Source organism: Lycium ferocissimum, chromosome 4, assembly GCF_029784015.1.
Source record: "Lycium ferocissimum isolate CSIRO_LF1 chromosome 4, AGI_CSIRO_Lferr_CH_V1, whole genome shotgun sequence".
Classification (NCBI taxonomy): Eukaryota; Viridiplantae; Streptophyta; class Magnoliopsida; order Solanales; family Solanaceae; genus Lycium; species Lycium ferocissimum.
Genome location: NC_081345.1, coordinates 41,164,242 through 41,191,078, shown reverse-complemented (window position 1 = coordinate 41,191,078; position 26,837 = coordinate 41,164,242). Strand labels below are relative to the sequence as shown.

The 26,837-nt window shown below is 32.4% G+C and overlaps 2 protein-coding genes and 1 pseudogene across 2 annotated transcripts; 2 read left to right on the top strand and 1 right to left on the bottom strand.

The window, feature by feature from the left end:
- The first annotated feature begins 5,908 nt into the window (after positions 1–5,908).
- LOC132052966 (trans-cinnamate 4-monooxygenase C4H2-like) lies at positions 5,909–9,810 on the top strand. Its single transcript, XM_059444725.1, has 3 exons — positions 5,909–6,767; positions 8,136–8,269; positions 9,170–9,810. Exons 1-3 carry the CDS (start codon positions 5,983–5,985, stop codon positions 9,766–9,768), a joined length of 1,518 nt encoding a protein of 505 aa, XP_059300708.1. The 5' UTR covers positions 5,909–5,982; the 3' UTR covers positions 9,769–9,810.
- A 7,771-nt stretch (positions 9,811–17,581) lies between these two features.
- LOC132052965 (scarecrow-like protein 30) lies at positions 17,582–20,324 on the top strand. The gene is made up of 2 exons (XM_059444724.1): positions 17,582–19,164; positions 19,358–20,324. The coding sequence occupies exons 1-2, from the start codon at positions 18,013–18,015 to the stop codon at positions 20,261–20,263; spliced, it is 2,058 nt and encodes a 685-aa protein (XP_059300707.1). The 5' UTR covers positions 17,582–18,012; the 3' UTR covers positions 20,264–20,324.
- Positions 20,325–22,171: 1,847 nt separating this feature from the next.
- LOC132054063 (lon protease homolog, mitochondrial-like) lies at positions 22,172–26,098 on the bottom strand (annotated as a pseudogene).
- Between the last annotated feature and the right edge of the window lie 739 nt (positions 26,099–26,837).

Sequence of the window (26,837 nt, the reverse complement as noted above, 5' to 3'; positions counted from 1 at the left end):
TATTAATTTAGATTTTAATAAATAAACTAGTGACTTTAGTATTTTTCTTAATTATTTGTTCTTGTAGTCTCGTTATTTATTTGTTTTATATTTTTATTAATATAAACATAATCAATTACTATTTTTGCCTTTATATTTTGTTTTATCATTCAAAAGAAAAAAAAAACAGAAAGAAAAAAGGAAAAAGATAAAATAGAAAAAAGACAAAATCCAAAATCCAAAATGAAAAAATAAAAGACACAATCCCACTTGCCAACATACAAAAAGGAGAAACTAGTTATAAAAGGAAAAAAAATATTAATACACAAAAGGACACAACTTTAAATAGCATTAATTGCTGGGTGTTTCTCATGGAAAGAGAAGCTAGGCATTTTCGGGTAAGTGAAATTAGTTTATGAAGGGGCTTTTTTGAGTGTTTGATTGACCAACTTATAAGTCATTTTATAATAAAAATAAGCTCAAAAAAATAAGTTGGGTAATCCAAAAAATAAGTATGCTATATATGGACGCAGATGCCTTAGTTTTGGACTCAACACGCAATGCGAAAGTCTTTGGACATATTATGCGAAAGTATACATACTGGCTTAAGTACACATACTGGCTTTGGACATGTGTACTTACGCATAATATGTCCAAAGACTACTCACCCTATTATTCGAAAGTACACATACAGGCTCTTTGTCCTTTTCTTAATTACATATACTGGCTTAAGTACACATACTGGCTTTGAACACGTGTGCTTTCACATAATATGTCCAAAGACTACTCACCCTATGATGCGAAAGTACACATACTGGCTCTTTGTCCTTTTCTTAATTACACGCAGATGCCTTAGTTTTGAGGGGGTATGAGTGAGCTATTTGAGTAACGACAGGACCTTTTTGGAACCAAAATCAAAAGGAGGGCATAGTTATCATATTTTCAATAGTTGAGTTGTAAAATTGATCATTTTCCCTATCTTCTTGTAGACCTAACCTAGTCAGGTGCATTCCCCATCTTGTAAACGACATCAAATTTATTTAACCTACTTAGGTATTAGGTACATTTTTGTGATTGTCTTTTCCGTTGGTCCGATTGCTACTTTTCTCTGTCGTGGTAAGGATCTAGTAGCTCAATTAATTGGCTACCTGAACTTTCACCTTGTTAGTGAGAGTTTGAATCCCACGTTGTAATTCCCTTCCCATTTCCCCTTCCCCTGCCCTCTATGTAATAATAATAATAATAAACAAAATCTTTGAAAAAAAAATAATCTCTGTCGTGACCTAACCCGTGTCTCGCTCCACCTTTTTATTCTCAAAATAATAATTGTATTTCTAGTTTTCTTCCCTTGTTAAAAAAAAGTTGGAAGAATGATCAATATTTCTCAAAGTCTCCTATCACCATTGGGCTTGTAAAGGTTACTCTATCATTTGGTTAAAGTCACATAAATTTGCACGGGTGGTCTTTAATTTTGCCCCTCAAATTGCTGGTCTTTAAGTTTTCCCCCTCGCTTAAAATACCTCGAGGTTTTGGGTTAGAACCCCGGCTTAGTCATAAAAATAAAAATAAAATCACAAGGCAAGACGCTTTGCAAAAAGTCTGCCTTATACGACAAACTTTGCCTTAAGGTATAACTAAAAGTTTGCTGGAGACGGCAGACTTTGTCTTATAAGACAAACTTTTAGTTATACCTTAAGATAACTTTTTGCAAAGCCTTACCTTGTGATTTTTCTTTTGACTGAACGGCGGTTCAAAAACACAGAACCTCGGGATATTTTCGGTCACTTTTTTAAGCGAAGGACAAAAATTAAAGACCAGCAATTTGAGGGACAAAAATTCAAAACCACCCCAAAAGAAGGACAGTCCGGGCGAAGAAATGATTATTCATCTAATCATGGCTCTCTATATCATCTACTAGAGCCTAATCACCACTAACAGAGCCAAACATAACAATTTTCCATTTTACTATTTGGGATAGGAAATTATTTATTTTAATTGATTTGATATTTATCTATAAATCGTAAACAAAGAAACTTCAGTAAAAGAATTTAATATTAAATCTTCATAGGATAGTCTAAAATACGCTTCTGATTTAAAATTATGTGTAATACTTTTCATTACAGTGACATAAATGAAACAAAATAATTTACTATGCATCATTTTATTAAGAACGTAAGTATTGAAATAAATATGTACCGTGCTAACATTCTTTTTTAGTATCGGTTAAGATAAATTACACACTTAGTTTCTTTCAATAATGATTTACACTATTTATTTATAAATCCAACTAATGTGTAAGATATTGGAAAGTAAGTTCTTCAGGATAATAACGTATAATAATTCATCCTCATGAAATTATAGATTCAACTTATGAGCAAGAAATCTGAAGGAATGACCTTTAGGACAATAATGCATAAAAAATCAACCTCATGAATTTATATTATTATATTATACAATGGTAAAAAGAAATTTGAATGCTAGATTCATAGTACTTTATATTAAAAAAAAAGATTTTTATCATAATTAATACTATGCTTAATACATCAAGCATGTTCCAATTAAGGTTGATGAGTAAATGAGGGGACTTTTTTTTTTTTTTTTAAATGGTTAACTTACTTACATAATAGTCATTTGAGAATACGTATAGAAAGTTTATCAAAATTTAAGTTTGAAGTATCTAATAGGAACAGTTTATCACGCGTTCAAGTGCTTAATTGAAAAAGACATATGTTTAAGTGTCTAGATAAAATTTGTTGGCAAGTTTAAGAAAATAACAATGTATTAAGCCCTAATACTAACAATACTTGACAAAATTGTAGGATTAAGTTACTTTATTACTTTAATTGTTCTAAAATTTTGCTTCAGACCAACAAAATGTTGGTTAAAATATCCACACAAATTTGTGAAATTATATATACATTTTTTCTTTCAATTTTAATTAAATAGGAAAAATAGACATAAATTTTAAATTTGCTCTATATGTAATGGAGTATGAAATTTCAAAAAAGTCACATCGGGCCCGTGCGAGCAGGGGCTTCAAATTAGGGGAAGTTACGTAAATACAAGTAAATAAGTAAAATATTTCATAATCTACAATATATACTCTATATTTAGGGTATATGTAAAATTTCATACCATAAATAAAAAAATGTTGCTATGAATAAAAGGCTAATTATAAGGAGTTTCCTATATTAGCGATAGCCTAAATACATATCAAAACACATTAATTACTTATCTAAACATCCCAATATACTCAACTAGCATTAATCCATAAAATAGTATACTACTGTCTATATGATATATATTATACAATTCCTTGAACACGTATATATATTCTTGTACTTAAATATTACGTATATTTCACTATTAAATACTATATATAATATTTTTATGTATATTAACTAGTATATACTATATATAAAATAATTTCTTATGTATATTAAACAAAAAGTATCTTATATATATATCTTTGACCACATACATTATTGTATATATTAGGCATATATTTTTTATTATATTAAATATATACAAATATATATTTAATTGAGTTAATTTTTCTATTTCATGGAAAAGAGAAAAAAAAAAAAAAAAACTGAATAGCAAATATGTGATGGCAGAAAGGAAGCCAAGTTTAATGGGATGGGGTGTCGATTATTAATTAAGATCATATTTTAGTGGTAATCCATAAGTAATTATATTATTCTATCTATATATTGTATATTGTATATTTTATACTTTATATGTTATTGTAGAGTACAATTAGTTGGCACATAGAGTAATATATTCATATATTAGGTATACACAAATAATATTATTATATTATGTACTATAGATAATATACAAACTTAACTATACTAATTTCTACTATTATATTTCACAAAAATTTTGTTATCATCTTTTCAGTTAAATATACCAATCTGAATATACCATTTACTTTTTAAGGTATATTTTCATGTACATTTCTTATACCATATCTTTTCATGTACTTTTTTTAATATTAATATATTCAAATAATTTCTTTTACTCACAAAAAAATAATTGAATCATCATCAAGGAAATTAAAAAAAGAAGAATAAAAAGTAGGAAATGAAAGAAAAAAAAAAGTCTTTTTAAAAGGGTAGATGGAATATGGTATTTAAAGTTGATTTTGTTATGTTTACATTCTAATGATTTTGAAAGAAAGAGAAAGTAAAAAGTGGATATGCATTAATGGTAGTAGCTCCTAAAATTAAGTATTATTGATATTTTAGAAATGTAAAAAGTTGTATTTTTGTAATTAAGAAATTAAAATTTTGAATAAGTTGTATTATGTAATTTTTCTAAAGTAGTTGTAATCTTTTTAATTACCATTTGAAAAAGTTGTATTTGTGTTACTTTCCCTTCATATTATCCAGTTAAATGAAGAAGATGATTGGACTTTCCTCTATTTATATGAGGGGTTATCTCCAGGGGCGGAGCCAGCTTATATCCAGGGGTTCATAGAACCCACTAGCTAAAAAATTTAATGTATTTTCAAACTTAAAAATTATTTTATTTTGTATATATAGTAGGTGTTAACCCCCGACTTCTTCAGATATTTACCTTTTAGAATTTTGAACCCCTGGATGAAAATTCTCATTCTGCCATCTTGATTATCTCGTGTTAACTCATTTCTACGACTTATTTTGTATTTGAATTAGACTCATCAGTACATTCTCTATCCTCATACGACTTGGGACGTCGTAATTCCACTGTTCATTATTTGTTTGCGTTAACACTTGAATTAACTTAATTCTCACAATTTAAAAATTATTGGGTGTCGGTCACGAATCCTTAAATTTTGGACGGCGACAATTATGTATCTTCCAGATCTCTCGTTTGTAGACTCTTCTTGTCAAAAATACATCCACGTAAATGGAGATTTTGGACAAGTTCTTTCTCCTCTAACTTTGGTCAACGTATTGTGTTTCTTAAAAAAAAAAAAGAAAAAAAGAAGAAGAAAGGGTATTAGAACAAAGGCTGCATATACAACTTGTTCAAAGTGACAAGAAACTCAAACAACGTGCTCAAGAGAACTACTTGCTTTGTACACATCTTCTCTTTTTATATACTTTGATTAAACAAGATTGATATAATTTTATATTTTAAATCTATTTAATTCTAACATTTCTGTTTTATTTAATGATATTCTTTTATAAAAATGACATGATGTGCTTCAATCACAAAATATAAAGATATTTTTCATATATTATAGTACATATTTAGTTTATGTGAAAGAATTTCAACCTAATTTAAAAAAAAAATATTTAACAGAAACTCTTTAATCCTAGCATTTGTATTTTACTTTTTTATGACTCTTTTAAAAACGAAGAAGACATTTTTGAAACAACAAAAATTTAATGAGGTTCTTTAAATAAATTATATGTAAATAATTTATGTGCCAAAAGTCTTTTTCATTTAGTATTAGATTTCGCGTACAACCTGACACAATCATAAAATTAAACTTGAACGGATCATATTACGAAATCTAAACCGTGACGAATCTAGTCGGTAACAAGTGAGAAAGTCGCCTAATAATTCAATCTCATCCAAAAATTAGTTTGTAGTCTATGATAACAATTATTATGATTCAGTGAGTACTAACGCAACCAAGTTATAGAAAGAAATATATAAAAAAGTTATAAATTCTTTTCCTTCTATTGAAATTGTAACTAGACATAATTGATCATTTCTTGAAAAAGTTACCTGACAAAGTCAATCTTGGCTATAAAATTAAAATAATCAACAACATCAATGATGTATGCATCTAGCCAAAGTCTTGACAAACTCACCAAACCCCCCACCATCGCTCTTTCCTCTACCTAACCCCATCTACCGTTCCGTTAAACTTAACGCCGTTATCTCTCCACCTAACTTCACATTTTCCCTCTATAAATACTCACACTTGACACACTTTATTGGCAAGTACAAAAACACCCCTTTTCTTTAATTTCCCACAAAAAACTTATTTCCATTGTCCTTAAAATGGATCTTCTCTTATTAGAGAAGACCTTAATTGGCCTTTTCTTTGCCATTTTAATTGCTATTGTCGTCTCTAAATTGCGTAGCAAACGTTTTAAGTTACCCCCAGGTCCAATTCCAGTACCAGTTTTTGGGAATTGGCTTCAAGTTGGTGATGATTTAAACCATAGAAACCTTACTGAATATGCCAAGAAATTTGGTGATTTGTTCTTGCTTAGAATGGGCCAACGTAACTTGGTTGTTGTGTCATCACCAGAATTAGCTAAAGAAGTTTTACACACCCAAGGGGTTGAATTTGGTTCAAGAACAAGAAATGTTGTTTTTGATATCTTTACTGGAAAAGGCCAAGATATGGTTTTTACAGTGTATGGTGAACATTGGAGAAAAATGAGGAGAATTATGACTGTACCCTTTTTTACTAATAAAGTGGTGCAACAATATAGGTGTGGGTGGGAGTCTGAGGTGGCAAGTGTGGTTGAGGATGTGAAAAAGAATCCAGAATCTGCTACTAATGGGATTGTTTTAAGGAAGAGATTGCAACTTATGATGTATAATAATATGTTTCGGATTATGTTTGATAGAAGATTTGACAGTGAAGATGATCCCCTCTATGTAAAGCTTAAGGCTTTGAATGGTGAGAGGAGTAGATTGTCTCAGAGCTTTGAGTACAACTATGGTGATTTTATTCCCATTTTGAGGCCTTTCTTGAGAGGTTATTTGAAGATGTGTAAAGAGCTTACGGAGAAGAGGTTGAAGGTATTCAAAGACTACTTTGTTGATGAAAGAAAGTAAGTTCACCTCACTTTATGCTCAATTTGTCATTATCCTCAGTTTTATTCTTTTAATATAAATGTCTAGGATATAACCCGCAAGGGTGGCTCAGTTGGTTGAGCATGGGGCTTTCATAATGGTGGTCTCAGGTTCGAAACCCCTGCCTACGACAGTAGGGGATTTGCCTTCTGGTAGGGGATTTGCCTTCTGGGTCGAGCTCGTCGCACCGGGCGCTGAGTTTATCCTGTGCGCACCCGAAGGGTAGCTGCTGCGGATTCCCATGTCATAAAAAAAAAATGTCTAGGATATAGGAACAATCTAAAGAATCAATTTTTATTAACTCTGTCCTTTAAAATAGGTCTGCTGCTGGTAAAGATCTTTGGGGTGTGGGGATCACATCAAACACTGTTGTTCTTGATCTTTTTGGTCTATTTAATAGGAATCTCCTCCCACCCCACCTCAGAGAGAATAATTGCCTTATCATAAGGCACCTTTTCTTCTAAATCTCAAGCCAATTGGGGAGTCTGACTAAATCTCCCTCTGGATTTCCAGAACTATGACCTTGTCATTGTAAAGTTTTGGCAAGGAAACCATTCAATAGCATTAATTATTTAGGGGAATTTGTTGGAAGTCCTGCATCTACAGGACGGTGCAATTGGACTCTTTATATGATTTTGGGCAATCCTCTACTCATGAGCTAGCTTTTAGCTTTTGAATTTGGGGTACACCCAAGTTAAATTTTCCTATCATGGTATCAGATCTACGTCGATGTTAGGCCCTGTATGTGTTGCCCACGGTCTAGTTGGCAGGCCTGTACGTGCGAGTGGTGTTGGAAGTCCCACACGGTGTGGATGTTCCAATTGCTCTTTATATGCTTTTAGGCTGAGTTAAACCCAAGGTCCATTTTCTTATCCGAAGTTGACTAAATCTTGGACCGTTAAGGATGAATTTAGAAAAAAATTAATTAATCCTTCTGAAATCCAAAGCTAATAATATTTTTGACCAAATTTGTGTGGTTTAAGCTACAAATAAAAAGGATTGGAAGGAGTACCTCTGGTTTAAATTTTAGTCCTTTTAGCAAATTAAACTTGTTTTAGAACATTTGATACTTCAAAAAAAATTAGACTTCGTTACTTTTTTTTCTAGATCTACTCTTACTGTTGCAATTAGTGGAGCATTAATTAAGAGGGTTTTTTAAAGAGAGATGAGGGTGGTTTAGCCAAATATTGTTACAAGGATATGCAAAAACCGAAAGACAGATAATATGAACACGGACCCTTTACCACCTGGTAAAGAGTTGGAATATCCCAAGGTTGTAAGATTGAGTGCTAGTTGAAGTGCTTTGAGGTACTATTAGTTTGTAACATTTTTATTGCTTTGTGCAGGAAGCTTGCAAATACCAAGAGTATGGACAGCAATGCTCTAAGATGTGCCATGGATCACATTCTTGATGCTCAACAGAAGGGAGAGATCAATGAGGATAACGTTCTTTACATTGTTGAGAACATCAATGTTGCTGGTACGTCTCAAAATAACATATCCTTAATTTGCTGAATTTAATTTGTTCTAATTTGGTTTAAATGTGTTGTATTCTGTAGTATGTGCATCTCCTATTGACTGGTTGGTGTAGTTACCATTTTCTTGATGAGGGTTAGGTAGAGAAGGGTCGCTGGTGCACATTTTAAGGCATGTAACTGTCCATAAGTAATGACTTATACCAACTCATGCTTATTATGATCATGATAATGTAAAAAAGGTCTTTCGTATCGTTATTTTGTCTACTAGAAGAAAGAGCTGAAGTTTTTTTGAAAATAAGATGTTATGATAACATAACATAACATAACTGTCCATAAGTAATGACTTATACCAACTCATGCTTATTATGATCATGATAATGTAAAAAAGGTCTTTCGTATCGTTATTTTGTCTACTAGAAGAAAGAGCTGAAGTTTTTATTGAAAATAAGATGTTATGATAACATTAACATAACATCCAGACCGGTAGTTTCCCAGATTGAACTGGAAATAAGTAATAAAGTAAACCTTATGATTCAAGTGACAGTGATGTTTGTATGCAACCAAGACCAGTTAGTTACCACAAATCTGATACTACAAAACTGAAGTCCCAAACAAAGATGGATTTAAGCGGCTTCTGTGAGTTTTACTGAACCCATTGCTTTCAGTTCGAAGTATGCATGCATATGAAAGCAGAATTTAGTCCTAAAGCAGTTTCGTTGATCACATTGCCTTGTACTAAGCAACATGTAGGCTTTGATGTCGGTCAAACTCAAAGAGACTATCATTGTTCTTTAACTAGCATTTAGAAGTATTTATACATATCTTTTTTGTTTATAGATATGAACTTTTTTATCTAGCAAGTCAATTATTATGCTAATATGTTGAACTATTGTCATGAGCAGCAATCGAAACAACATTATGGTCAATCGAGTGGGGTATCGCGGAACTAGTCAACCACCCTCACATCCAACAGAAACTCCGAGACGAAATTGACACAGTTCTTGGACCAGGAGTGCAAGTGACCGAGCCAGACACCCACAAGCTTCCATACCTTCAGGCTGTGGTCAAGGAGACTCTTCGACTCCGGATGGCAATTCCTCTTTTAGTCCCCCACATGAACCTTCATGATGCAAAGCTTGCCGGATATGATATTCCAGCAGAGAGCAAGATCTTGGTTAACGCTTGGTGGCTAGCTAACAACCCGGCTCACTGGAAGAAACCGGAAGAGTTCAGGCCCGAGAGGTTCTTCGAAGAGGAGAAGCATGTTGAGGCCAATGGCAATGACTTCAGATTTCTTCCGTTTGGAGTTGGTAGGAGGAGTTGCCCGGGAATTATCCTTGCGCTGCCAATTATTGGCATCACTTTGGGAGGTTTAGTGCAGAACTTTGAGCTGCTGCCTCCTCCAGGGCAGTCGAAGCTCGACACCACAGAGAAAGGTGGCCAGTTCAGTCTCCACATTTTGAAGCATTCCACCATTGTGCTGAAACCAAGATCTTTCTGAACTTTGTAATTTAATAAGTATGGTTGTTGTTTTATTGAAAAACTTTATAAGTTTTATCGAAACATTCTTCTTCTATGTCATATAAAGTCTTCTTCGACTAGAGTCATGACAAGATCTACCTAAAGCTGAAAACGTTCTCTTGATAGAAAGATGTTTGGAGTAGTGGCTATAAGTTCAAAAGCTTTTGTGTTATTCGAATGAGGATATGAATAAATAGAAAAAGAAATAATTAGGCTTTGACCTTACCTTCCCCCGATGAAAGAGGTAACTTGGATAAGTTATATGCGAAAAGCTATAGCACAATGGCAATTTTGGCTTTTTAACTAACCAAGGCACCTATGAACTTGGATTTTCCCATGAAAGAAGAATTATTTGGATTGTTTAGGCGAAAATTGTCATTTTGGATTGGTCCACCTACTAGAGGAAAGAGAAAGGAGGAAGCCACGTATTAGCGTTTGCCGGAAATCATATTAGTTTATAATTCGTCAAGTGTTATAAAATAATAAAGCAAGAAGAAAAATATTGCAGAGAAAGGGAGAAGAGAGGAGAATTCTTTATTTCTCTTGAGGGATTGATTGATTATGAAGGAGAACCTCTATATTTATAGGGGAAAAGTAACTTGATCCCAAAGTCACTAATCCTAATATTTCTCCTAAAGATAGACATCCACAATGATAAATAATATTTATAACACTCCCCCTTGGATGTCTATTTGATAGATAATGTGCCTCGTTAAAACCTTATTAGAAAAAACCCAATGGAAAAAAATCTAGTGAAGGAAAAAGAGTACACATTTTTAATAATATGCTATTTAGTTGTCTCATTAAAAACCTTACAAGGAAAAACCCAATGAGACAAAAACCTTGAAAGGAAAAAAGAGTACAACGCGTATTAATTCCCCCTGATGAGAACTTCAATCCAAAAACTTGAATCTTCACTCAAAAGTTGCAGTTGGTATAGATTTGGTGAATAAATCAGCCATATTATCACTCGAACAATTTGTTGCACCTTGATATCACCATTCTTTTGGAGCTCGTTTGTGAAGAACAACTTCAGTGAAACGAGCTTTGTCCTTTTATGAATCCACTCTTTAGTTGAACTATGTATGTTGCTGCATGTTCAGTCTTTGGATAGAGTTGCATCAGCATACAAAATTGTTGAAATCACTCCAAGTGAATTTACGACTTGCTTTAACAACATCATCCCTTATAGTCATAGCAAAATATATAAATGCATCAATTGCATAAAGATATGGCACTTCAGACCAAAAATTCGCAAGTTTCTCATTTAAACTTCTTTCAATAGATAATATACTGCTTTTGAGAACTCTTCAAGAGTTTCAATAATATTCAAGTAATCAACTTACACCAACAATATGACAGATTTTGAATTTCACAAAGACATAAGGATAAATAGAGTCATTTGTGCCCTTAGTCAGTAAATATTCATTAAGGTGATAAAATCGCGTTTACCTTGCTTAATTTAATTTATATAAGAATTATAAACAAATTTCTACAACTTGTATATGCTTCAGGCATTTAAAATTCTTCAGGAATTTTCATATAATTTTGTCAAGTAATTCATATAGGCTGTGACAACATCTATTTCTATTTAAATAAGTGACATCTTCTAAGTATCTGACAAAGTCCAATAAGCTTTACGCTTACCAAGATGCATTATTTCACTTGATAATAATTTCTACTTTAGCATGCTTTAATAGACGTAGAATTTAGATCCTCATAATCTTTTACAATATGAACTTGGATCTTCCCATAAGAACATGAGGGAAGAATTATTTGGATTGTTTAGGCGAAAATTGTCATTTTGGATTGGACCAGCTACTAGAGGAAAGAGAAAGGAGGAAAGCACGTATTAGTGTTGGCCGGAAATCATATTAGTTTATAATTCCTTAAGCAATAAATTTGAACGAAAATACATGTTGCTTAAGTGTTAAAGTTTATATAAAACATATATGCATACGTTTTTTTAATTTTATGTAACATCAAATACGTGTAAATTGTTGGTGCCCTGGTCCACCCTTCAAAAGGAAAGAAAAAGTAAGCAGGTGTAGTGGGTTGAACCAGGTGGGTGTTGTGTCCGCTCTATTCTCCATTTTTATTTTGACCTATGGCCTCTGAAATCAAATTTGTTTGATTTAATTTGTCTTTATTATTCTTTTCACCTAACCTAGTTAGGTATGTTGCCCCATATTTTAAATGACATGATCAAATTCAACTTACATAATTTGGCTCGCTGTTGTGGCACTTTTCTCAGAACACTTTATTAATCAATCCCAGTCCCACGCCCCAGCTTTTTAATTATTACTATTATTTTCAAACAGTATGAGAGGTTATTGTTTGCGTCATTTGGTTAGTCATATAATTATACATCTTACCGTTGCTGTCAAATATCAGCCAGTGGAGCCTAATCAGTAGTGCCTTGTCATTTACTTTCAATAATTTGAAACTTTCGTCACAATATATCACTCTGTAGCTACAATATAAAAATAGCTACGGATCGGATCTGATTCATCATGGCAAAAGAATAAAATCATTTGCTACAAACATATTCTTCTTAACAAAAATTTTAACGTTATAGCTACATCACAACATTAGTAGTAATAGGTATTAATTCGCAGCGACATAACATATAATATAATGTACATGTGGCAATAAACTTTTATCTTCGCCATTTCTTGCTTATGATAGGCGATGAAAAGATATTATGGCTAAAATGTTTAGTCATGAAAATTTTCATATTTTCTATGATATATTTGTAATTGTGAATACATAATGTTGATGCACTTTCAAGGGGGAAGCGGTCTTACGCCGTTCAAGGAACTTAGCTATGGAAATTGCAAGCTCAGGTGTATTAGAGATTGTGCAAATAAAAAGGTGTGCAAAACGGAATTTCTTACAAGTTCTAAGGGTAAAAATACGTAGTACGTACTAATTAAATAAAAAAAGATAAAAATAAATAGAGGTAGGGCTGAATGTTCGTTGAATGTTATACATCCTACAAATTGTGCAACATTGTAGAATGTTTGTATTCGAATTTAGATAAAAAACGTAAGTTGCACGTGGTGGAAGCCAATAAGGTCATTATCAAGATATACTCGTTGGGAGACAAACCAATGTATGGAATTCATGAAAGTCACAGACAAAAAAAATTGCGACCCACTCAAGAAAATAGAATATCATCTCCTCAAAGGTCAGAATTACAAGCCTATCTCACTAATATAAATAAATAATTTATTCAGAACACGATAAATTTTTTTTTTCTAGAATTCAGAATCATAAACTGATAATTCTAGCTACCTTTTTACTTCTCTTGGCGGTCAACTCGGGCTTATGAAAGATTTCAAGAAGTTTTGTTTAGAGCCTGTTTGGAAAGCCATCTGGTAATTGGAATTGGTGTAATTACTACCCTAGTAATTACACAGCCTAGTAATTACACAGTATTGTAATTACCACGACCTGTTTGTTTGTCACAATGTAATTACAGTGTAATTACAAGCGTGCTATTTGATTGCACATGTGTAATTACACAGTTAGTTTAATTTAAAAATAAAATTTAATTATAAAAAATTTAAAATTAATATTTAAAAAATATGTGCATATAAGTGATATTAAATTATTTATTTAATAATACATTGTTTCTTGAAAATAAGTTAATTAATAATCATATATTTACATTGTTTCTTGAAAATAAGTTAATTAATAATCATATATTTGTAACTAATATTGTAAAAAATAATTGATATATAATTTCAAATTAATAATATTTTAATTGATTATAAAACTTAAAAGCATACTTTTTTGTGAGAACGTCATGAGATTGGATGTTTGACAAAAAAATAATATTTATAAATAAAATGCCATAACATTATTCAAATGTTTGACAATAATTTTATCAACTGTGAGTGAAAAATAAACAGCAAGCAATGTGAAATAACAAGTCAATAGTACTAAAGCAAATATTTTTAAAATCGAAAATATAACCTAAATTCAAAATCCAAAAGAAAAAAATTTAACATAATACTCTTATGTCAAATTCCAACGTTACATAAGTAAGTTTAAACGTAACGTAAGTAAATGCTCTTATAATTCAAAAGAAAAGGAAAATACAACTCTATAACCTCATTCACAACAAAATTCTATTTTAATAACTTCACTCATTATATGTCAAGTTTGTTAATGACTCATTCTCTCTAATATTAAGAGATGTAATTTCAAATATTAGAATATTAACACGATTATGCTAAATGAATAAAATAAAAAAAATTTTAAAAAAAATACGAGCAATTACATGAAACCACAAGAAGTAAAGGTTGAGAATGAGAAGAAAGGAAATGAAATATAAATACTATAAAAAGAAAAATATATTTTAAAAAATAAAAATAATTAAGAAGTAAAAATAAAAAAGAAATTAAATAATAGAAATAAAAAAGAAATTAGAAAAGAAAAGAAATTAAAATAAAATAAAAAGAAATTAAATAATCGAAATAAAAAATACATTAAAAAAGAAAAGAAATTAAAATAAAATTAAAAAGAAATAAACTAAAAAGTAACCCTGTAATTACAGGGTGTAATTACACCCAGTTCTCAGCCCCCCTTGAGAATTGGAGAGTGTAATTACACCCTCAATTACACCCAAGTTCCACCTAACTGTGTAATTACCTGATCAAATAAACAGGTCAAACTGTGTAATTACATCCAATTACACCCAATTCCAATTACCTGGGTGATTTTCCAAACAGGCCCTTAGTATTTTTAATTGTACTAGAAAATAATAGATGACATTAGTATGTATAAAATAGTGACGGGTCACATGTAAAGTGTCAACCGGTTCCAACCGGAAGCCGGATTAGGTTATGGAACTAAAGTTAAGGAACCGGCCGGTTTAGGTTTACCGATTTTACACTCCAAACCGGAACCGGTCCGGTTTGGAGTGTTTAAAATATATTTTTTTTTGTTTTTTGTATTATATATATATATTATAGTATTTATTTGTATATTGTAGGTATATTTACATATGTTATACAACTTTATAATTAAAGTTTAAATATTTCGACTAACACCCCTGTATAATGATAATCAATACGGAATAGTGTTTTCGTATACATATATATTAACTTACATATACTTATATATATGTATAACTTAATATATATAGTATATATACTTATATATATGTATAACTTAATATATATACTATATATATGTATAACTTAATATATATACTAAATATATGTATAACTTAATATATATACATATATACTATATATACTATATATATAATATATATACTAAATATGTGTATAACTTAATATATATACTATATATATGTATATATATATATATATATATATATAGGTATATATATATATATATACATATATAATATATATACTATATATATATATATATACTAAATATATGTATAACTTAATATATATACATATATACTATATATATATATACTTAATATATATATATATGTATAACTTAATATATATATATATATATATATATATATACTATATATATATATACTTATATATGTATAACTTAATATATATACTATATATATATATATACTATATATATATATATACTTAATATATATACTAAATATATATAATATATATATATACTATATATATATTATATACATATATATATAACTTACATATACTTATATATATATACTTAATATATATATATATATATACTATATATACTTATATATATGTATAACTTAATATATATACTATATATATGTATAACTTAATATATATACTATATATATGTATAACTTAATATATATACTATATATATGTATAACTTAATATATATACTAAATATATATATAACTTATATATATATACATATATACTATATATACTTAATATATATATATATATGTTTTACTATATATATATATATACTAAATATATGTATAACTTAATATATATACTATATATATGTATAACTTAATATATATACTATATATATGTATAACTTAATATATATATATATATATAACTTAATATATATACATATATACTATATATATATATATACTTAATATATATATATAGGTATAACTTAATATATATACTATATATATATGTATATATATATATATATACTATATATACTTATATATATATACTTATATATATACTATATATATATATATATATACATATATACTATATATACTTAATATATATACTATATATATGTATAACTTATATATATACTATATATACTTATATATAGTATATACTATATATACTTATATATGTTTAAGTATACTATATAACTTAATATACTTATAAGTATATTCTTAGTATATTTTAGGTATATTCCTAACTTAATAAAAGTAAAAATATGAACACAAGTAAATAGAAGTAAGCTCAATGAGCCATATTTTTATTCATTCTTGGATAACAAACCCCAAACCCGAGGGAAAGGAAAATGGTAAACAATCATAAGCTACCATTTTAGCTATTTCTACGCGTTCTTTTTTCTTGTCATACTTAAAATTCTCTTATCGGTTCGTGAGTGTCTATCGTCATTTGAATCCCCCCACATTTGAACCGTTTGCTCTCCCCAAGCATCCATATGTTTGGTTCTCATATGAGAATTTAGTGTACCCGTTCCACCATCCTTACCAGTTCTTGCTTAAAACTAAATACTTGTCCACATATGTTACATGGTGATTGGCTTTTCCTATTCTTAGTCATAAATTTCCAAATTTTAGCTGTTGGCTTACGAGTTCTAGGCGGTTTGTCTTGTGTATGTGATTGTGCGGGACATGTATCTCATGGGATTTTCGGGGGGTTGTGTTTCATCATCATCATTTAAGTCTTCATTAAAAGTGTCGGTAAAATGTTGTTGCATTGCCTCATGACCTAAAAGTGGATTATTTCCACCAACATCAATACCTAAATTAGGTGTTTCTTCCACAAATGTTTCCTCCTTAAGCGCACCCCTAACAATACGACTACTACTACCGCACCACGTCTTAATCTCTTTGACATTATTAAATAGAATTAATTTAAATCACAATCAAATAAATCACAAGAAAATAAATTACAACAAATTAAATTGCGTAAATTAAATTGCTAGAATTAAATTGCGAAAAATAAAGATAGAGTTGGAACGAAGGTACCAAATTGCCGGATTAATTTCCAACAAAGTCAAGGCGGCTAGAATTGCAAATCCACCAAAGCTACTTCGGATTGTTGCAAAATCACCAACAATATTATAATTGCAAAATTAATAATTGGAAGTTGAAACTATAATAAGACTTTGTGGCTAGTTATTGCAAAATAATTATAATTGAGAGATTGAGATTTGAGAGAAAGATGAAGAAGAGTGAATTGGTGTGAATTAAAATGAAAATGAAGAAGGGTTTATATAGGGGTGGGGGATGGGTTAAAGTGTTAAAAAAAAAAAAAATTGGGGGCCAAAAATTAACAAAATGGCCGTTTGGCAACGGCCATTTTTGTAAATGGACCGTTGCCAACGGTCCATTAACGGACAAGCTGGCCCAACGGCTCTTTCCTTTTTTTTTTTTTTTTTTTTTTTAATTTTCACCGGTTAACCGGTTTAATGGTCCGTTCGGTTTTACCGGTTTAACGAGGTTCCGGCTCTAAAATATTGGAACCGGACGGTAAACAATTACAAGGAGTTAGCGGAACCGTTAACTGGTTCTACGGTTCCGGTTCCGGTTCCGGTTTAACCGGTCCGGTTACCGATTAAAACCGGTTAGCCCGAACCGGTTGACACCTTTAGTCACATGTTAGGGAACCAAATGTAGTGGCAACAATAATTGATTATCGAGATTTACGAAAAATGTGCCTAGCCATGAGTCCCGTCCATACCCCAGCCATCTTTGTCCCCCTGAATTCACCCAAAACTATCATTATTCATCTGTATCTTCTATAAATAGCAATCTTAGTACAGTCGGTTTCCTCTATCACCTTCATTTCCTTCTCCTTTCGGCTATTGTTCTTTTGTCTTTTAAATCTCTCTTCTTCCCAAGTTGCTCCCCAGCTAGCTTGGCTACAGTATATATATCAACTTTTATGAAGATTGCCAAAAACATTTCATGTACCATTTCCCAAGTATAACTCAAAGTTTGTACGTTTTCGTCCATTCCAAGTTTGTTTATAAGTAAATATATATCTGTGTCTTCATCAAGAATCAGCAACCACTTCACGTTCTTTCTATGATGAATACTAGCACCCATTTTCCAGCATCTGATGGGCTTGAATTCTGTCGTCGTTTCGGTTTGAGCAGTAATTTTGGAAATGAATTTAGCAGTGTTCATCATGGTTCATCACAGGATGAGGTTGTTGTTGGGACTGGTAGTGATCGAACGGTAGTACAAGGCGATTACTTCGACGGAGTTTTCAAATATATACAACAGATGCTTATGGAAGAAGATGACTTGGAAAATAGGCCTTGTATGTTTCAAGATTGCACTGCTCTTCAGGCTGCTGAAAAATCCTTTTATGATGCCCTCAATCCTCCTCCTCCCGCTAGGACAACTAACTATCCGGTTCATCGTGATTTTATCGATAATACTCATTGGCAAGACAATTACAGTGATGCTGTGAGTCAATTTGTTGAGTCCAACATCATTTCTGATCTAGGTGGTGGTGATCAGTGTTCCCTTCTTTATTCTGGTTTAAACAATAATCATCAAGCTGCTGCTGGTGCTGCCAATAATGGTGATGTAAACTCACCAGATGCAAACAATTATCATCAGGTTTCTGCCCTTACTGCCAATGGTGGAGATGTAAACTCCCAAGATGTAAACAACAATCAAGGGGATAAATCAAGGTCAGATGGAGGGAGAAAGAAGCACAATAGAGAAGAAAATGGTGACATTTCAAAAGGGCGAAATTCGAAGCAGTTTGCGAGTAATGGAACAGAGGAAACAGAGGAGGATAAAACAGAGGAGTACTACGATAAGGCGCTTCTTTGTCCAGGGATGAATCCTTCTTTCTACGAGAATCGATCAAAATCATCAACATCATCGGATAATGCAGCATGGGACAAACAAAAAAGCTGTCATATAAAGCAATCTAAACGCGGAAGGCCACGTGGTAGCAAAAAAGGCGTAAAGACGAATGAAGTGGTAGATCTTACGAGTCTCCTAACGCGTTGCGCGGAGGCTGCAGCCAGTTACAACAGCAAGACATTTATGGAAGTTCTCAAGAAAATTAGGCAGCACTCATCGCCCTATGGCGACGCTACTGCAAGATTGGCCTATTGCTTTGCTAATGCCCTCGAAGCTCGTTTTGCTGGTGGAGACGCAACATTGGTCACAACAAGTATGAGAATACCAGCGGCAGATTTCTTAAAAGCTTATCAGGTATTGAAGGAAAATATTTATTCATAAACACACTCGAAAATAGCTAGTAGCACCACGAAACCTACTTTGGCTAAAAAATGGAAAACATGTTCCTTCTAAACTCTGAGTATAAATCCTACTATTTAAATATGAATTAAAATACCAAGCTCTAACCATTTTGGTTTCCTACAACTTTGAATTGTTTTTTCAACAGGTATACATCACAGCCTGTCCATTCAAGAGGATGTCAAACATATTTGCTAACAAGTCTATTGCGAAATTAACGGGTGAATCACCAAGGATTCACATAATAGATTTCGGAATTTTGTATGGATTTCAATGGCCTTGTATAATACATGGGATTTCCCTTAGGCCAGGGGGACCTCCAAAGCTTAAGATCACAGGAATTGATTTCCCTCAGCCAGGTTTTCGACCAGCTGAGAGAGTTGAGGAGACAGGACGCCGCTTGGAGAATTTTAGCAAGAGATTTGGTGTTCCTTTTGAGTATAAAGCAATAGCAAAAAAATGGGATGATATTAAACTAGAAGATCTGGAAATTGACAGAGATGAAATGTTGGTGGTCAATTGTTTGTACAGGCTAAAGAATGTCCCGGACGAAACAGTAGTAACTACTCGTGACAATAGAAGTTTAAGAGATGCTGTTCTAAACCTGATCAGGGAAATAAATCCACATTACTTCGTTCATGGGATCGTTAATGCTATGTACAATGCCTCTTTCTTCACAACAAGATTCCGCGAGGCTTTATTCCATTTCTCGTCCCAGTTTGACATGTTTGAAGCCACAATGCTACGAGAAGATGAAGGTAGGATGACATTTGAGCAGGAAGTATTCGGAAGAGATATAATGAACGTTATAGCTTGTGAAGGGACGGAGAGAGTTGAGAGGCCGGAAAGTTACAAGCAATGGTCAATGAGGAATCAGATAGCCGGGTTCAGACAACTTCCGTTGGATCGAGACATCGTAAATGAAGTAAAGGCCAAGGTGAGAATGTTTTATCACAGTGATTTTCTAGTAGATGAAGATAGCAACTGGATGTTGCAAGGCTGGAAAGGAAGAATCATGTATGCACTCTCAGTTTGGGAGCCTATCAATAAGTAAATCTATTATTGCAAAGAGTTGTATATTTTGCTTTTAGCATGAAAAAAAAAAATCTCTGCGACTTCTCAAATAGCAATAACGTCACATACACTGAAACTGACAAAATGCTAACTTACTGTGACCACATGGCCTTAAACTCTGACATAAGCTTTCTACAACATAAAATTCCACAAATAAGCATAGTTGGGCATATTTTAAAATCAAAACACATCAAGTGGCAGAGAAAATGGGGATAAATGCCCTCAAAACATAAAAAATATGCCCAACATCACCTTGAAGCTTCGGGGATAGAGCTGAAACTGAGAAAATACTACTAATATAAGTAGTCACATGACAATACTGTCACATCAACTGAAACTAAGAAACTACTAACTTATAAGTCACGACAATTAGTAAATCACTAGTTTCATATTTCTCTTAAGAATCAAACCAAATCCAGAAGGGGACAAGTGCCGCGCCCATAAATCCTAGTTTTCACAACCAAAGTAAGATTTTTCTTCAAGTTCTCCTTCCATTGTCTTCAGGCATTTTATGAATTCATTCTTTGCTTCTTCTTTCTCTTCTGATCTCATCAGTACTTTTTTCCGGGCTGCTATATATATACTTGCACCAGTTACAACATTGATTTTGAAGTACCTAAACATGGTAGAGTAGAAAGACATAAGTGAAATTAAAGAAAGCTTTGAAACGTGAAAATAATAGTTGTTCTTAAAGAAATATTGTCCGTCCATTATTTAGGGGAAGTTACAAGTTTCTTCAAGATATTCTTCAAGATACAACAAAGTCAAACTATACTAAAAATCATAAGCACTATCAGGGAAAGTAAAATCTTTAGATGTTGAAGAAGACCATTCGTCAGAAAAAGTTTCTTATTTCAGTTAAAATTTAAAAATTCAATAAAATTTAAGCATGCTATAGGAAAAAATAAAAAAAATCTTTTATTTGGTCTAATCATTCAATATATAACCTTGTTCGGGAACCAACTTCTTTCCATCTAAAGCCCACCCTCTGGCCTGTCAGGCTTTCCACTCATCTCGCTGGCAAAATTATACATACTATTATTTGTCCTACATAATATATTATACGAAAAAGGCTCAGATATGCCATTGAACTATCGGAAATGACTCATTTATGCCACTCGTCAATAGTTTGGCTCAGTTATGCCATCGAACTATCAGAAATGGCTCATCCATGCCATTTTTCATTAACGCAGGTTTTAAAATATCAGATATGACACTTGGCCTCCAATTAGAGGTCCATGTCATTTAATTAAACCAGCACAAATTTGTGGGTCGGGTTTTAGTTTAATTTAGGATTTAATTTGTGTTGGTTTAATTAAACGAATGGACACCTCTAATTGGTGACCAAGTGTCATATCTGGAATTGTAAAACCGACTTTATAGAAAAATGGCATGGATGAGCCATTTCTGATAGTTCGATGGCATAACTGAATCAAACTATTAACGAGTGACATAAATGAACCATTTCTGATAGTTCGATGGCATATTTAAGCCTTCCGTATATTATATACTACATCTATACACAAACACACATATCTATAGGAAAGAATTTTTACACTACAAAATATATTTTAACCTGTTGTAACAGGTAACCTGCCTTAGTTACTTAGATTATTAATCAACAATCAATTCTATGTCATTTACTCATTCAAAAGCATTTGGTAGACTTTCAAATTTTAGACCTTCAAAACAATCCCAACTGGTGTATGATCTCCACTTCCGAACAGATAAATCAGAAAAAGCTACTCCAAGTATTAACAAAACATTATGATAAAGAAACTAATAACAAATTCTGGGCATAAGGACCGGAATGAATGAGCTGGCGAACTCAACCTATAGTAGGACAATTTGTCATGGAAAATAACTTAAATAGTATGTATTCTGGCTGTCAAAAAGTCAAAACAAATATTTGCTTGTAGTCATCCACAAAGTGTACATCAAGGCCTTCCTTGACATTAGGAGCAAGCTCGTCAAAATCTTTTTGATTAGCTGAAGGAAATATTATAGTTTTCACACCACTTCGGCGTGCTGCTATGGCTTTCTTTTTGACCCCACCAATAGGAAGAATCTTTCCAGTTAGCGTGACTTCCCCAGTCATTGCCAGGTCCTTTTTAACAGGTTTTTTCATGGCAAGAGACAACTAGGACGTTATCATAGTACAACCAGCACTAGGGCCATCCTTAGGGGTAGCACCTGCTGGAACATGAAGATGAAGCTTACTATTTGCAAAGAACTGGTTATCAGGCTCCTTCTCCTGCAAAATGATCCTGGCAACTGTATGGTCAATTTGGGCACTTTCTTTCATAAAGTCGCCTAGTTGTCCTGTTAAATTGAGAGCCCCTTTTCCTTCTCCTTGCTTCACCAGAGATGTTTCTATATAGAGTGTTGAGCCACCCATTGAAGTCCAAGCAAGACCCATAACAACTCCAACTGGGGTCTGATAGTATATGCGCTCAGCATGGAAAACCAGCTAGCTTACATAATCAACTAGGTTTGGTGAGTCCACGACCAATTTATCTATTGTTTTACTTGCTTCACTTTCTATAGCTTTCTTAGTTTCCTGAGTATCCTGCAAATGAATATGTTCATCGGTGGACATATGCATTTGATTCACTGGTGCTTCAGTTTCAGTAACATTTTCAGAGGACTTGTTATCATTGCTACCCTCTGCCTACTCAGCTCCAGCTTGAGTTTCTTCCTTAGACATGATTTCGTCTGATAGATAGACAGATTCTGCTTTTACCTCATCTACCACCGCATTCTGATTTCTGAGGCTTAATCTCTCCATCTTTCCTAACAAGCTTTAGAGCTATCTTGCGATAAATCTTTTCAATCTGCTTCTGCAGATTGCGAACACCGGCTTCTCTGCAGTAATTTTCTATTAAAGCAAGAAGAGCTGCATCAGTCATTTCAACCTGTTCAGGCTTGATCCACATGTTTCACGAGTACTCTTTTCCAAATAATCCCTGGCTATGTGCATTTTCTCATCAGTAATGTAACCAGCGATTGTAATTACCTCCATTCTATCCAAAAGAGGACCAGGTATCATTTCTACGACATTGGCTGTGCAGACAAACAAAACCTTTGATAAATCAATAGGGACATCAAGATAATGATTCAAGAAATTTGTATTCTGTTCTGGATCAAGAAGCTCCAACATAGCACTTGTTGGATCACCAGCATGTCCCTTCCCAGCTTATCAATTTCATCTATCAAAACAAGAGGATTATCTGTTCCCACACTTCTTAAACGTTGTACCATCTTCCCCGGCATGGCACCAATATAAGTTCGTCAATGTCCCTTTATTTCAGCAACATCAGACAACCCTCCAACAGAAAATCGGTAGAACTTGCGGTTCAATGCACGTGCAATTGAACGACCTATACTGGTTTTGCCCACTCCAGGAGGGCCAGAGAGGCATATGATTTTCCCTTGCGAGGTTCCTTTGAGTTTTTCCACAGCTATAAATTCCAAGATCCTTTCCTTAACATCGGTTAACCCATAATGGTCTTCGTCAAGAACTTTTTCTGCCCGTAGTACATCAAAGTTTTCATCACTGTAACTACCCCATGGCAAGGCAGTCAACCAATCAAGATAATTACGTGTTACGTTAAATTCACTTGAACTAGCTTCCAATGGTTGCAGTTTTGTAAGTTCTTCTTCAATAACTTGCATAACATGTGCCGGTTTCTTTTCTTTAATAGGCTCCAACCTTTCCCTAAACTTTTCAGAAAGAGTTGTCTTGTCATCAGTCTCCAAACCTAGTTCCTTCTTTATGGCCTTTACTTGTTCATTCAACAAATAACGGCGTTGCTCTCCACTTATCTTTTCTTCGATTGCTTTTGCTATTGATTCCTGAATCTTATTAATCTCCATTTCTTTCTTCACTATCTCCAGAGTAAGTTGTAACCGTTTATGCACATCTAGCTCTTCAAGCACTTGCTGGCATTGTAGCTTGTTGGCTCCAGATATTGCTGCTCCAAAATCCGCTAACCTTGCATAATTGAAATCGCCAATATGCTGGATATATGTCTGAACATGATCTTTCCAAAGAGAAATCGTCTTCAAAACATCTCTTAAGGTTGATAGAACTTCAAAAGATGTCGCCTTTATAACATCGTCGTCCTTGTTATACGACTGCTCCTTAAAATGATCAATTTTCACCGTATCAGTGACCACATCTGTCATACGTATACGCTTGTGACCAATAAGAATAACCTGGTCTCCTTGAATACTTGTTTTCTGAGCAAGTGTACCAACTTCATGAAGACGGTTAAACAAGCTTTTCCTTTGATCTCATAGATGTTTTTTTCTGTATATGCGAAGTTTAAAGATTTTCACGTTTTAGGAGTATGATCTTTAAATGATGTTTTCGGATTTAAAAAAAGTAATTAAAGTTTAATTAATTTTGAAATGTTAGTTAAGATTTGATTAGCAGTTTAAAAAATGATTATTAACATATTTCTTTCAAAAATAATAAGAATAAGGTCACATTACTTGAAACCAATAGATACACTATAACACAAATTGTTGAATCTCTGCTCTCAAAACTTCTAATTTTTTCTACATAACTTTTAAAAAAATCATAAAATACGTTGAAATTTTTTTATAATTGCATAGAGAATTTTTTTTTTAATTTTTTTTTTAACATATGTTGGGCCGTGCTGGCACGGGCTTTGATATCTAGTTGATCCTAGATTCGGCTAGTTCAAGTATAAGGACTGAGCACCGCAATTAACATCCGAGTAGTTTGGAAAAAAATTGATAGGGCAATTCTGCGAATTGCCCTTCGTTTGGGGTGGTCAAGTGGTCTTTAAATTTTGCCCTATAAAAATCTTTTAAATAGGTTCTAAAACCTACAGGGTTCTGTTCGAACCCACGCGTAGTCAAAATTTTAAAAAATTGCAAGCAAGTTTAAACCGCCATTAACATCTGACTAGTTTGGAAAAAAATTGATACGGTCATGGGCTGGAAAACTGGCATTGTATGGGCTAATCGTTTATCAGCCCATGAGCAAACCCACTCTCTAAAGCCCGTTCTTGGATCTTCTCTTCTGGGCCGAATTGCACAGCATAAATTATCCTTTAAATAGGCATACAGTCTTTAATTTTTTTCCTTAAAAATGGTTCGTCTTTGATTTTGAGGGGGCAAAATTTAAAGACCACCCTTAAAAGAATCATGAAATTGATCGGGTCATGGGGAAAACTGGCATTGTATGAGTTTTTTACTCTCTGCAGCCCGTTCTTGGATCTTCTCTTCTGGGCCGAATTGCACAGTTATCCCTTTAAATAGGCTAGTCTTTAATTTTTCTCCTTAAAATGTGTTCGTCTTTGATTTTGTCCTTAGCAATCAAACTTATTAATGTGTTTTTTAAAATAGATATTATATGCGAAAATAGTAAATTTGCGCGAAGATGTTATTTGTTTTGAGTAGCGAAAATTAAAAACCAACAAAAAATAGTGCAAATGACCCCTCTTCAGTGCCAGCCTATTTTATTTTTCAACTTTCTGTGCAATTTTACTATTCTTTCACCTCGAAATTTGAAATTATAAGTATTTGTTACTTGCATACTTCTCTATACTACTACAGGTTTATGTAGTGTTAACATATTGCACGCTAGTATGATAATTAGATCAATGGTGTTGAAATATTGATAATGTAGAGTTTGAATAATCTTATATAGATTGCAATTTAGTATTCACATTTTTTTAATGTTCAATCTAATATATAATCAAAGTACCAATTATTTATCAACGACTTATTCCAAAACAACTGTCATAGGTCTTAGCTGGTCAACGATACCTGTCGTAAACATTTTATTTGCGATCAATGAAACATATTAGTAATTCCTAATATATGAGAATGTCCGTCAGTTCTTTTTTTTTTTTTTGTTTTTTTTGCAAAATATATTCACAGCTTCTTTTAATCTGTAACTAATTTTCATTTAGATACTCGAACTATAATATGCTCTAATTAAACACTTGTACACATATGTAGTAGCTTTAATAAGCCGTAAAATCTCAGGCTTATTCCAATTGAGGCTAATGTGTATAATTAAAGGAGGTGGCAAAATTAAATTTATGTGGTTAACTTATCTAAGTAAGAATATATGTGTTTGAGAATACACATAAATTTTTTTCCAAAATTTGAGTTAGAAATGTTTAATATGAACACTTTATGTATTCATGTGCTCAATTAAAACAATTTGTAATTCTAATGTCTAAAATGAAATTTACTTACAAATTAAAGAAGTAGTTGATGAATTCCTTCTCTCTTTTTCTTTTTGCTATTTACCTGGAAGTTTCTCCAAGTACGTACCTACTGATCTACCTGATTAGGGTAAAACTAGTTTTTTGGCCTTTGCCTGCAATGCAAAAAAAAAAAAAAAAGTTTTATTTGTCACAGATGATTGTATCTATGTGCACAAAAAACATGTTCAAGTTGTCCTAACCTACTCCCGTTGGAGAATATTTCTCAATGGGTTGGCCGGTATCGGATAAGTAAATTACATTACAGAGCAGTATGAATTAAAGCAGTATTATGAATTATAAAGT

What these genes read in the sequence shown, in the direction of transcription:
- LOC132052965 (XM_059444724.1), top strand. Translation starts at nt 18,013, where the DNA reads ATGATGAATACTAGCACCCATTTTCCAGCATCTGATGGGCTTGAATTC. An exon ending in ATTTCTTAAAAGCTTATCAG is followed by an intron (nt 19,165 to 19,357) that starts GTATTGAAGGAA and finishes TTTTTTCAACAG; the next exon opens with GTATACATCACAGCCTGTCC.
- LOC132052966 (XM_059444725.1), top strand. Translation starts at nt 5,983, where the DNA reads ATGGATCTTCTCTTATTAGAGAAGACCTTAATTGGCCTTTTCTTTGCC. An exon ending in TACTTTGTTGATGAAAGAAA is followed by an intron (nt 6,768 to 8,135) that starts GTAAGTTCACCT and finishes TGCTTTGTGCAG; the next exon opens with GAAGCTTGCAAATACCAAGA. An exon ending in TGAGAACATCAATGTTGCTG is followed by an intron (nt 8,270 to 9,169) that starts GTACGTCTCAAA and finishes TGTCATGAGCAG; the next exon opens with CAATCGAAACAACATTATGG.